Raw genomic sequence first — 12,559 nt, 5'->3', positions numbered from 1 at the left:
TTTGGGGAATAGATAGGGTTTTCAAACATTGGAGGGGAACAGGCTTATGAAAAAACGTTTCCCAAATGGAAACCCAATAGATACCGTATATGAATTGCAGACCCTGGACCCTATAGGGTTAAATTTAGATATAGACCTTAACAGTTTGACAGATTTTTAAGGGTTAAGGATAGTAGGTTGTTAGATAATTTTCTTGTGTGTATTTATTTGTTCATATTACAGAACTGATCCTCACAAAAGTTTTGAGGTGCAGATGGGGTTAATATGATAACACAAGGATATATTCAGAGGTATATATTATTTACCCCTCTCCATATATCTATTTATTTATGTATATACGCCTGTTATTTATAAAATTTGCAGTACACATACGACCTTTCAGAGGTTCTTCAGGGTGCAGCATGTATATATGGTATGATTAGAATAAATAGATATTGTGTGGTCCTCATATTTGTATATTGTCAAGGTCCAACCTTTCCTCAGGGCTTGTGCTGCTCCATGTGCTGGCATCCATCTTAGGTGTCTGCAAAGCATTGTGGGATCCTTTATGCTTTCAGCCCTCTGTGGCTCCTCCCCCAGGAGGTGCGGCTTATCACATTTAAGTCTGCTGTTTGTAGCTGTCCATTGCATTCGTGTCCTGTCTCTTGCACAGCAGCAAGCTCCTGTTTAGCTACTCATTGCTTTCCTGGATATCGACTCGGCTTTGGCCAAGACTCCTCCTGGCTTCTGACCCCGGCTCTGATGACCATTCTTCCTGGCTCCTGATCCTGGCTCTGGCGACCATTCTTCCTGGCTCCTGATCCCGGCTCTGGCGACCATTCTTCCTGGCTCTTGACCCCGGCTTTTGCTACGATTTCCGCTGTTGGACTTGCATAGACTCTTGTCTTATTTTTATATTAATAAACCTACCTTTAATTGCACCTCCTTGTGTGTCTGGCTCCTCGCTCCCTGACACTACACGAATGCCATGAATCCTGACGGTGCAGGTACGCCCTCGCTCCATGTTGGTTGCCAGACTTGATCAGCAGGATCTCTTGTTGGATCAGTTCGCTCAGGCGTTGCAGACGCTGCTTGCATGAACAGCGCACCTTGCTCCTGGTGCAATTAGGCCGGTTGTCACTCCTGTGGTCGCTCCCGCTGCTGCTCCGGTTGTTGCGCCTACCTCTGCATCTGCTGCTGCACCTGCGGTGCCAAGAGGTATGACTGGTTCAGCCCCCCTTCCACAGCATTTTGGGGGTGAGCCGAGTCAGTGTCGGGGTTTCCTTAACCAAGTAGGCATATATTTTGAATTGATACCCCACGCTTTTCCTACGGAGAGGTCAAAGGTGGGCTTCCTAATCTCGCTGCTCTCGGACAAGGCCTTGGCCTGGGCAAATCCCTTATGGGAGAACGATAACCCTGTGATTCACGAGTTTGCCGGTTTTGTTGCCTCCTTCCGTAAGGTATTCGATGTGCCTGCTCATTCCGCCTCTGCTGCCAAGCTGCTCATGTCCATGCATAAGGGTTCACGGACCGTTGCCGAGTACGCCATAGAATTTTGTACCCTGGCGGCAGAGGTAGGTTGGAACAATGAGGCTCTCGTGGCTGATTTCTCTCATGGTCTCTCAGATGCGTTGAAGGACGAGATTGCAGCCAAAGAACTTCCTGTGGAGCTTGAAGCACTCATTTCCTTCCTAATCCTGATTGACACCAGGCTCAGGGAGAGGCCTTCACTGAAAGAGCGTCTGCGGAGGCCTCCTAACCGATTGGCGCCTACATTTTCTGTCCCACCCGATCCTCCCTCTCCTCCCACGCCTCCTGGGGATGGCTTGTCGGGCGGTGAGCCCATGCAGCTGGGGTTTGCTCGCCTTTCCGAGGGGGAGCGGGCCTCTCAGCGTCGAGAGGGTCGCTGCCTGTACTGTGGTCTCGGTGGGCATTTTTGGCAGTCCTGTCTGGTCTGTCCGGGAAACACTTGCACCTGAGATCCTGTCGGGGGCAGATCTTGGGTGGAGTTTCCTCGTCCCCGGTGTCCCGCAAAGATAAACCGCTAATTACCGTTGTCCTCTCTTGGGCGGAAGGCTCAATGATGACCCAGGCGTTGGTAGACTCTGGTGCTGGCGGGTTGTTTATGGACAGTTCGTTTGCTGCCCAGTACTCCATTCCTCTGCAGGCTCGAGTTACTCCATTGGTTCTCGAGGCGATAGATGGCAGGCCCATGCAACCATCGCAGGTTACCCACGAGACCCTGCTGGTTGAAGTAGCTATTGGGACTGTTCACAAGGAGTTGGCCTGTTTCCAGGCAATTTCTTCTCTGCACTACTCCGTGGTTTTGGTATAACCATGGCTTCAGAAGCACAATCCGACCTTTAATTGGCAGTCGGCCGAGATCCTCTCGTGGTCTCCACGGTGTAGGGCCGGTTGCATCTGTGGACCTGTTAAGGTATTGTGTGCCTCCTCGGACTCTGTGTTGCCCACTGACTATAGGGAGTACCTGGACGTGTTTGACAAGGTGTGTCCCGGTGCTCTGCCTCCTCATTGTCCATACAATTGTGCCATAGCCTTGCAACCTGGTGCCACTCCTCTGCGTGGCAGGGTGTATCCTCTTTCGGTTGCGGAGAATCAGGCCATGGAGGAGTACATTGCGGATGCGCTTTCCCGGGGGCACATTCGCAAGTCTACTTCTCCAGCAGGAGCTGGCTTTTTCTTCATGAAAAAGAAGGGCGGTGAATTGAGGCCTTGCACTGATTTTAGGGGTCTCAATCGAATCACGATTAACAAAGCTTAACCTATACCATTGATTACCAAGTTGTTTGACTGCCTCAAGGGAGCAACGGTCTTTACTAAACTTGACCTTAGGGCGGCGTACAACCTCGTACGGATCAAGGAGGGTGACGAGTGGAAGACCACGTTCAACACCAGAACTGACCACTATGAATCCCTGGTTATGCCCTTCGGGTTGTGTAATGCGCCTGCGGTCTTTCAGGAGTTCATTAATGATGTCTTTTGTGACTTGTTGCAGCAGTGTGTAGTGGTTTACTTAGACGACATCCTGGTTTACTCTGCGTCTATAAAGTCTCATATCCAGGATGTCAAGCGGGTGCTGCAACGGTTACGTGAGCACAAGCTTTTCTGTAAGCTCGAGAAGTGTGAATTTCACCGATCCCAGGTTGCCTTTTTGGGCTACATCATTTCCGCTGTGGGATTTTCCATGGACCCTCAGAAGGTTTCGGCGGTTCTGCAGTGGCCTCGTCCCAGTGGTCTTCGGTCTGTTCAGCGCTTTTTGGGATTCGCCAACTATTATCGGAAGTTTATCAGGAACTTCTCCACGCTGGCCAGACCTCTCTCAGATCTGACCAAGAAGGGCAGCAATCCCCACAAGTGGTCATCCGAGGCCATCTTAGCTTTCGAAGCTCTGAAATCCACGTTCGCTTCGGCTCCGATACTGTCTCATCCCAATCCTGGGTTGCCTTTTGTCCTCGAGGTTGATGCATCTGAGACGGGAGTAGGCGCCCTCCTGTCTCAGCGTCGGTCGCCCAATGGACCCCTACTTCCCTGTGGGTTCTACTCCAGGAAGCTTTCCTCCGCAGAATGCAACTACCAGATTGGAGACAGGGAATTGTTGGCCATTATTCAGGCTCTCAAGGAATGGAGGCACCTGCTCGAGGGTTCTGCGGTTCCAGTTCTCATTCTCACTGACTAAAAGAACCTGACGTATCTCTTGGAGGCTAAGAGGTTGACGCCTCATCAGGCCAGATGGGCTCTGTTCTTGTCGCGGTTTAACTATGTGGTCTCCTATTTGCCTGGCTCCAAGAATGTCAGGGCTGATGCCTTGTCGCGGCAATTATCTGAGCTGTCCAGGGAGGACTCTGAGCCGACCTCGGTCATACCTCCAGATCAGATCCTGGCTGCCATTCGTACCAGCCTGACTTCTCCCCTTGGGGAGCAAATTTTGGTGTCTCAAACTGATGCTCCCGCTGAGAGACCGGCTGGTAGATGTTTCGTACCTGAGGGATTGTGCACCCGCTTGCTGCGTACCTACCATAATTCCAAGACTGCCGGTCATCCGGGGAGGAACCAGTTGTCCTGGGTCATTTCTCGTTTATTCTGGTGGCCATCTCTCCGTTCCGACATCGCCTCATATATAGCGGCATGTTCTGTCTGTGCCCAGAATTAATCTCCTCGGCATCTTCCTTTGGGCCTTCTGCAACCCATTCCCAATGGGGAGCGTCCCTGGTCACACCTGGGCATGGATTTCATTGTGGACCTCCCTGTGTCTCAAGGCCATACGATCATTATTATGGTCATTGATCGTTTCTCCAAGATGTGCCATTGTGTTCCGTTCAAGAGATTGCCAACTGTGCAAGAACTGGCTACGGTTTTCGCCAGGGAGATCTTTCGCTTGCATGGGTTGCCTAGGGTGATTGTCTTGGACCGTGGGAGCCAGTTTGTGTCCAGGTTCTGGTGCGCCTTCTGCTCCCAGTTGGGTATCAAGCTCTCCTTCTCTTTGGCCTACCACCTGCAGTCCAATGGGGCTGCAGAGCGTTCCAACCAGGTCCTGGAACAATTCCTTTGCTGCTATATCTCTGACCATCAAGACAATTGGGTCGATCTCCTACCATGGGCAGAGTTTGCGAGGAACTCGGCTGTCAACTCCTCCTCCGGGATGTCTCCCTTCATGGCCAACTATGGGTTCCAACCCACTGTATTGCCTGAGTTGTTCTCGCCACAGGACATTCTGGCTGTGGAGAACCATCTTGCTGCCCTGCGTTCCTCGTGGGGGCAGATCCAGAGGTCCTTGAAGGACTCAGCCCAGCGCCAGAAGCTCCAGGCTGATCGTAGGCGGTTGCCCGCTCCTTCATACCAGGTCGGAGATCAGGTGTGGTTGTCCACTTGTAACCTCAATTTTCGGGTGCCCGCACCGAAACTGGCTCCCCGTTTTGTTGGTCCTTTCCGCATCCTCCGCAGGGTGAACCCGGTTGCCTATGCCCTTGCTCTTCCTCCTGGGATGCGTATCTCCAATGTCTTCCATGTATCCCTGTTGAAGCCTCTGGTCTGCAATCGCTTTACTGCCTCTCCACCTCGGCCTCATCCTATCCGGGTTGACGTCATGAGATGAGCCGCATCCTGGACTCTCGGTTGCTCCTGCGGCGGTCAGGTGCAGTTCCTGGTCCATTGGCGTGGTTATGGTCCCGAGGAGCGTTCCTGGGTTCCTTCCGCGGATGTTCATGCTCCTGCCCTCCTCCGCACTTTTCAGGCCCGCTTTCCCCAGAAACCTTTTGTTGAGCCGCGGAGGGGGAGGGGCCCTTGAGGAGGAGGTACTGTCAAGGTCCTACCTTTCCTCAGGGCTTGTGCTGCTCCATGTGCTGGCATCCATCTTAGGTGTCTGCAAAGCATTGTGGGATCCTTTATGCTTTCAGCCCTCTGCGGCTCCTCCCCCAGGAGGTGCGGCTTATCACATTTAAGTCTGCTGTTTGTAGCTGTCCATTGCATTCGTGTCCTGTCTCTTGCACAGCAGCAAGCTCCTGTTTAGCTACTCATTGCTTTCCTGGATACCAACTCGGCTTTGGCTAAGACTCCTCCTGGCTTCTGATCCCGGCTCTGGCGACGATTCTTCCTGGCTCCTGATCCCGGCTCTGGCGACGATTCTTCCCGACTCCTGATCCCAGCTCTGGCGACCATTCTTCCTGGCTCCTGATCCCGGCTCTGGCGACCATTCTTCCTGGCTCCTGATCCCGGCTCTGGCGACCATTCTTCCTGGCTCCTGATCCCGGCTCTGGCGACCATTCTTCCTGGCTCTTGACCCCAGCTTTTGCTACGATTTCCGCTGTTGGACTTGCATAGACTCTTGTCTTATTTTTATATTAATAAACCTACCTTTAATTGCACCTCCTTGTGTGTCTGGCTCCTCGCTCCCTGACATATATTTTCCTAATGTTGAAAAAATACTCTTGTTTTCCCTCATTTTTGGAGTATTTTCCACCCATGTGGATTAATCACCACAAAAGGAAGACTTAGTGATCAGCACCCATATTCTATATAATATGGTATTAGTGGTATTAATTCGAGGAATGTAATAGTTCCTGCAATTTTTAATAAGTCAATATAACTTTTTGTGAACCAATTTTTTTATGTATTACACTTGCTATTGAAAACCGCAGCACAATATACAGCCAGAGGAATATGGTGACTACAAATATTGGTAGCCATATTGGTGTAGCCGCCTAATCAAATTGATTTTGCCCTTAAAAAACCTCCCCAGAAATGGTGGCTCGATACTTCATGAAGACGCCTCTCTGGTGAAATGTAATTGTGGGACCGCTATTTCTGAGTACTACATGATGTCATGTCCAGCCCACAAAATTGAGGCTTGGAACACACGGCAGCCAACGGTGGTAGTGCGGTGACACCATTACACACAGAAGTATACAATGGTGATGGCACTTTATATGGATCACCCAGTGCTCTTTCATCACATATATGAGCTTTCCAGAAGCAGTATGTGAGATGTCAAACACGGCTATACAAATGAATCTGTCTGTCAGCAATGTATAAGGAATCAGTCACTTCTCCAGTCTAAACAGACATCTATGGACAGAGGGTCCAAAAGATAAAGAAGACAGGAGTACCAGACTCACGTAGTGCAAAACTGTCTGAGTCAACTTTATTATAATGGTTAAAAGTACAGGTACAGCAAGAATAACATTACATAGTAAAAGTACATCACATGTCAATGAATAGTTTTAATGGTTAAAAGCACTTACAAGTGTATAGACAACAATTGGCATCCAGCAAGCTACAAGTTCCACAGTGCTGCATTGTGGGACTTGTAGTTTGCTGGATGCCAATTGTTGTTTACACACTTGTAAGTGCTTTTAACCATTATAACCATTCACTGACATGTGATGTACATGTACTATATAATTTTATTCTTGCTTTACCCAATAAAGAAATACCTGTTTAAAAAATGGATGCAAACTTTAAGAAGTACTTACTAATACAATTCAGAGGTGGGCTCCATCCATTTGCTGTGCATGCCCTGAGCTCATCTGGTTTGTGCTCAATTTGGTATCCTTCATTGCATGTGAGTGTAACAGTCTCTCCGTCTCTATACATTTCCTTGTTGTAATGGACCATACCATTTTTCACAATCTCTTGGTAACAAACAATTTCTGAAAAAAAAAAAAGTTCAATATCATACAATAAAACTATGCCGTGAAAAATTAAAATGGAGAGCAGGAGAAAAAACAGGACTTTAAAATAGTTTGGTGTTATACAGTGGGGATCGAAAGTTTGGGCACCCCAGCTAAAAATTTGTATTAATGTGCATAAAGAAGCCAAGGAAAGATGGAAAAATCTCCAAAAGGCATCAAATTACAGATTAGACATTCTTATAATATGTCAACAAAAGTTAGATTTTATTTTCATCATGTACACTTTCAAAATAACAGAAAACAAAAAAATGGCGTCTGCAAAAGTTTGGGCACCCTGCAGAATTTATAGCATGCACTGCCCCCTTTGCCAAGCTGAGACCTGCCAGTGTCATGGATTGTTCTCAATCATCGTCTGGGAAGACCAGGTGATGGCAATCTCAAAGGTTTTAAATGCCCAGACTCATCTGACCTTGCCCCAACAATCAGCACCATGGGTTCTTCTAAGCAGTTGTCTAGAAAACTGAAACTGAAAATAGTTGACGCTCACAAAGCTGGAGAAGGCTATAAGAAGATAGCAAAGCGTTTTCAGATGTCAATATCCTCTGTTCGGAATGTAATTAGGAAATGGCAGTCATCAGGAACAGTGGAAGTTAAAGCAAGATCTGGAAGACCAAGAAAAATATCAGACAGAACAGCTCGCAGGATTGTGAGAAAAACAATTCAAAACCCACGTTTGACTGCACGATCCCACCAGAAAGATCTGGCAGACACTGGAGTTGTGGTACACTATTCCACTATAAAGAGATACTTGTACAAATATGGTCTTCATGGAAGAGTCATCAGAAGAAAACCTCTTCTACGTCCTCACCACAAAAATCATCGTTTGAACTTTGCAAATGAACATATAGACAAGCCTTATGCATTTTGGAAACAAGTTCTGTGGACCGATGAGGTTAAAATTGAACTTTTTAGCCGGAATGAGCAAAGGTACGCTTGGAAAAGAAGGGGCACAGAATTGAATGAAAAGAACCTCTGTCCAACTGTTAAGCATGGGGTCGGATCAATCAAGCTTTGGGGTTGTGTTGCAGCCAGTGGCACAGGGAACATCTCACGAGTAGAAGGAAAAATGGATTCAATAAAATTTCAGCAAATTTTGGATGGTAACTTGATGCCATCTGTGAAAAGAGAGGATGGCTTCTACAAATGGATAATGATCCTAAACACACCTCGAAATCCACGGGGGATTACATCAAGAGGCGTAAACTGAAGGTTTTGCCATGGCCTTCACAATCTCCTGACCTCAACATAATTGAAAATCTATTGATAGACCTTAAAAGAGCAGTGCGTGACAGACAGCCCAGAAATCTCAAAGAACTGGAAGACTTTTGTAAGGAAGAATGGGCAAAGATACCTCAAACAAGAAGTGAAAGACTCTTGGCTGGCTACAAAAAGCGTTTACAAGCTGTGATACTTGCCAAAGGGGGCAGTACAAGATATTAACTCTGCAGGGTGCCCAAACTTTTGCAGACACCATTTTTTTGTTTTCTGTTATTTTGAAAGTGTAAATGATGGAAATAAAATCTAACTTTTGTTGACCTATTATAAGAATGTCTAATCTGTAATTTGATGCCTTTTGGAGATTTTTCCATCTTTCCTTGGCTTCGTTTATGAACATTAATACAAATGTTTAGCTGGGGTGCCCAAACTTTCGATCCCCACTGTACATAACAATGGATGTTGGGTAAGTCTCTTTCTTGAAACAATATTCAAAACATTTCCAGTACATTTTGCAGTATTTGTGTATAGCCATTGAAAAGCCAGTAAAACTGGCAGTGGGGATTTTAAGTTTTTTAGCAGCCAGTTTTTAAGCTGACAAACCTTGAATGCTGTACAGGAAGGATACAAACCTAACAAGGGTGGAGGTGAAGATGTAGCTGAATATTTCTGAAGAAGCTTTCAGTACCTCCTGCTTCACCTGAATACCTGACAAATTTGACAGGCAAAGTTCTAGGTTTCAGAGTTTACCAGGTCCCTCCTTTACAACTGTTATACAAAAGGATGCATTACAATATACAATATGGTCAATGATGTCATAGGGATCCAGCCCCTCTGCTTTTATGACCAGGGAATCCCTTGGTGTCCTTAACAACCATGGACAGTGAGAAGCAGTCATGTATAATAGCAATAGTAATACTGCTTTTATACATGGCGTTTGGCTCCCAAACATTGAGCTCATCCCTATTCACAGTCATTCTCATCCAGAGACAGAATAGGTTTGGATTATTTAACCAGGAAAGATGTAGAAGGCTGTTTTCAATTAATAATATTGAATATAGTGTAGAATGCATACTGTATCCATTTTGGCAAAAGTTGATCAAATGTTAAAATGTCATAATCACATATTGGAAATGTAGATTGCCACACTATTTCCATATTACATGGCAAGACTTCAAAGAAACATGGGTAAAGCAGATGGAACTTTATATATAGGTTAAAAAATAACTTCAAAATAGTTTGCATAATTAATCTGATATCATTTCAGCAGTTCACCTCCACCTGTAAGTGGGTGTTGTCTTTGTAACCCTTAAGGGCACAGCGGGAAAAAGCATGGAGTATGCAGTGCAACAGCAAGCGTATTCAGCAGCAAAGGCATGGCAGCAGAGCAGTAAGCAAGGTATCCGGTATGTTGGAATATTGACCATGCATGACCATCAAATGTGAGGGGTAGAGTCTCTTTTTAAAACATCTCCAACAAAGGGCTGTGGTGGAAGCAAATAATCTGTGTAGTTTGGAGGTAAGGTCCAGCATTTGCTCCCATAGGTGGAGAAAGTAGGGTTTAGACTTACGTAGTGGTGAGAGTGACTGCGTATACAAAATATAGACCGTATACCTCAAAGGCTTACTTTCTATTTGAAAGGTGTAGAGGCCTTAGCAGTTGAGTTTTCGGTTTATGCATCACTATAGAGCAGGGGTCTCCAAACATTTTAAACAAAGGGCCAGTTTACTGTCCCTAAGACTTTAGAGGGGTGCACTGTGACCATCAGGAGTAGAACATGTCCCAGCATTAGTTTGAGTAAACAATACCCCATCCTTGGTGTCATTGGGTTGAATTGTGCTCCATCCTTGGTGTCATTGGGCCCCATCATTGGTGTCATTGGTAGAAATAGTGCCCCATCATTGGTGTCATTAGTAGGAATAGTGTCCCATCATTGGTGTGATTGGAAGGAATTTTGCCTCAATGTTGATGTAATTGGGAGGAATTGTGCCCCAATGTTGATGTAATTGAGAGGAATTGTGCCCCAATGTTGATGTAGTTGGGAAGATTTTTCCCCATCACTGGCGTCATTGGGAGGAATTGTGACCCATCAACTGGTGTCATTGGAAGGAACTGTGCCTCATCATTGGTATCATTGGGAGGAATTGTGCCCCATCATTGTGTCATAGGGAGGAATTGTGCCCCATCTCTGGTATCATTGGGAGGAATTGTGCCCCATCATTGGTGTCATTGGCAGGAACTGTGCTCCATTGTTGGTGTCATTGGAAGGAACCATGCCCCATTATTGGTGTCAATGGGAGGAACTGTGCCCCATTATTGGTGTCGATAAATGAAATAGTGCCCCAATGACCAGATAAAAGCAAGCAGAGAGCAGCAGTTTGGATACCATTGCTATAGAGTGTTTATTTCATAAGTAGTACCAAATTGTCAATTGACCAAGGTACAGAGAAAATACACTGCTTAAAAAAATTAAAGGAACACTTTGAAAACACATCATGCTGGATATTTATACCGATATGGACTGGGTAATGTGTTAGGAACATAAGATGCCCCATCGTTTGATGGAAATGAAAATTATCAACCTACAGAGGACTGAATTCAAAGACACCCCAAAAATCAAAAAGAAAAAATTATACAGCAGGCTAGTCCTTTTTTGTGTCTCCCTTCCTTAGAAAACTGGCATGTCTAGCAAACTGCTAAAGGCGTTGTGTTAAACCAGCTCCTTAGGAGGAATCAACACACCGTGACGTCATTGCCGCCGGAGCCACATGGAAGCCCGGCAGCCATCTTAAAAACGGGTTAGTGCTGCATATACTCTGCATTGTACCCTGATTACTATTTTGATTGGAATAAAGTTTATTATAAAGTACTACACTATTCGCATTCGTTTTGTGGCTCTCCATATGAGCCATTAAGCCTACAGATTACCCTTAACTACCAGTATCCAGAGGAAGGGAGCCATGTAACCAGCTCAGCACCCATCCAACCTTAAGGGGACCTCTGGACTAGCATATATTCACCTTTACCCAAGACCTCTTGCTGCGCAGTCCTATTCCCAGAAGGAAGCTCCCCAGTTACCTGCCATACCCCGCCTGCCTTAGTGGTCTACTGTGGACACATTTATATGAGCATTACGTATGCGCTTCCGGTGAGTGCGCATTTCTATAATTGTTTCCAGACACAAGTCCTTCACTACAAGGGAGGATCTGATACGGATTTTATGTTCTTCATTTGTGACTTTTATGAACATATCAATATATATTTTTCCACTCTTCTTACCTTACCACTAGCGCTGCACTTTTTATACATAATGCTTTATAACTGGCTTTGTGTGTACTGCTTAGTAACTGGCTTTGTGAATACTGCAAAGCCAGTTATAAAGTATTACAAACAAAGCCAGATAGGAGTTTTTCTTAATAGCTGGTTTTATGAGTAATTCTTTAAAACTGGCTTTGCGAGCAATGCTTAGTATCTGGCTTTGTGAGTAATGTTTAATATTTAGCTTTTCAGTAGTCACAAAGACAGTTATTAAGCATTACTCCCAGTGAACCAGTTATAAAGTACTTTTGCTGAATAACTGGCCTTGTGGGTAATCCTTCATAACTGGCTTTGTGACTACTGGAAAGCTAAATATTAAACATTACTCACAAAGCCAGTTTTTAAGGATTACTCACAAAGCCAGTTATTAAGCAAAACTTCTTTATAACTGGCTCTGTGAGTAATGCTTTTTAAGTGCTCTGTCAGTACTACAAAGCAAGTTATTAACCCCTTTGCGCTGGCAACTCCTGGCCCTTTAAGGGCTTTCAGATGTTGGGAGGCAGGGTGGGGTTTTAGGGTCATGTGATCAGAAAAGGTCCCGATTGCAAGGGGAGATCGAGACCTTTCCGTGAGACACGGACATAAGTGCTGGGAGCACGCAGGGCGCGTGCTCTCAGCACATGTATTTTCAAGTGGCATGCAAATATGCGGCCACTCGGCATCAAGGTCCAGCCGCTGAGAGACCGCATATTTGCGTATGCTCAGAGCCAGTTATAAAGGAGTATTATTTTATAACTGGCTTTTTGAGGACTACTTTTAGTGGTGTATACAAAGCCTGCTAAACACTTCCTTGCTAAATACAGTACATCCACAGTCAACTTTTCTGGGTTGAATG

At 45.8% G+C, this 12,559-nt stretch overlaps 1 protein-coding gene across 1 annotated transcript in view; it reads right to left on the bottom strand.

The window, feature by feature from the left end:
• The window catches only part of CFH (complement factor H), a 324,533-nt gene that overhangs the window by 207,009 nt on the left and 104,965 nt on the right, over positions 1-12,559 (bottom strand). The window contains exon 7 of the mRNA XM_089683641.1: positions 6,972-7,148. Within this exon, the coding sequence (XP_089539767.1) occupies positions 6,972-7,148 (177 nt within the window). The remainder of the gene's footprint in view (positions 1-6,971; positions 7,149-12,559) is intronic.

Source organism: Staurois parvus, unplaced genomic scaffold, assembly GCF_062004578.1.
Source record: "Staurois parvus isolate SC_StPar_1 unplaced genomic scaffold, SC_StPar_1.0 ptg000318l, whole genome shotgun sequence".
NCBI classification, from domain to species: domain Eukaryota; kingdom Metazoa; phylum Chordata; class Amphibia; order Anura; family Ranidae; genus Staurois; species Staurois parvus.
Note: the sequence above shows the minus strand (reverse complement) of the source record. Positions and strands in the feature narration are given on the sequence as shown.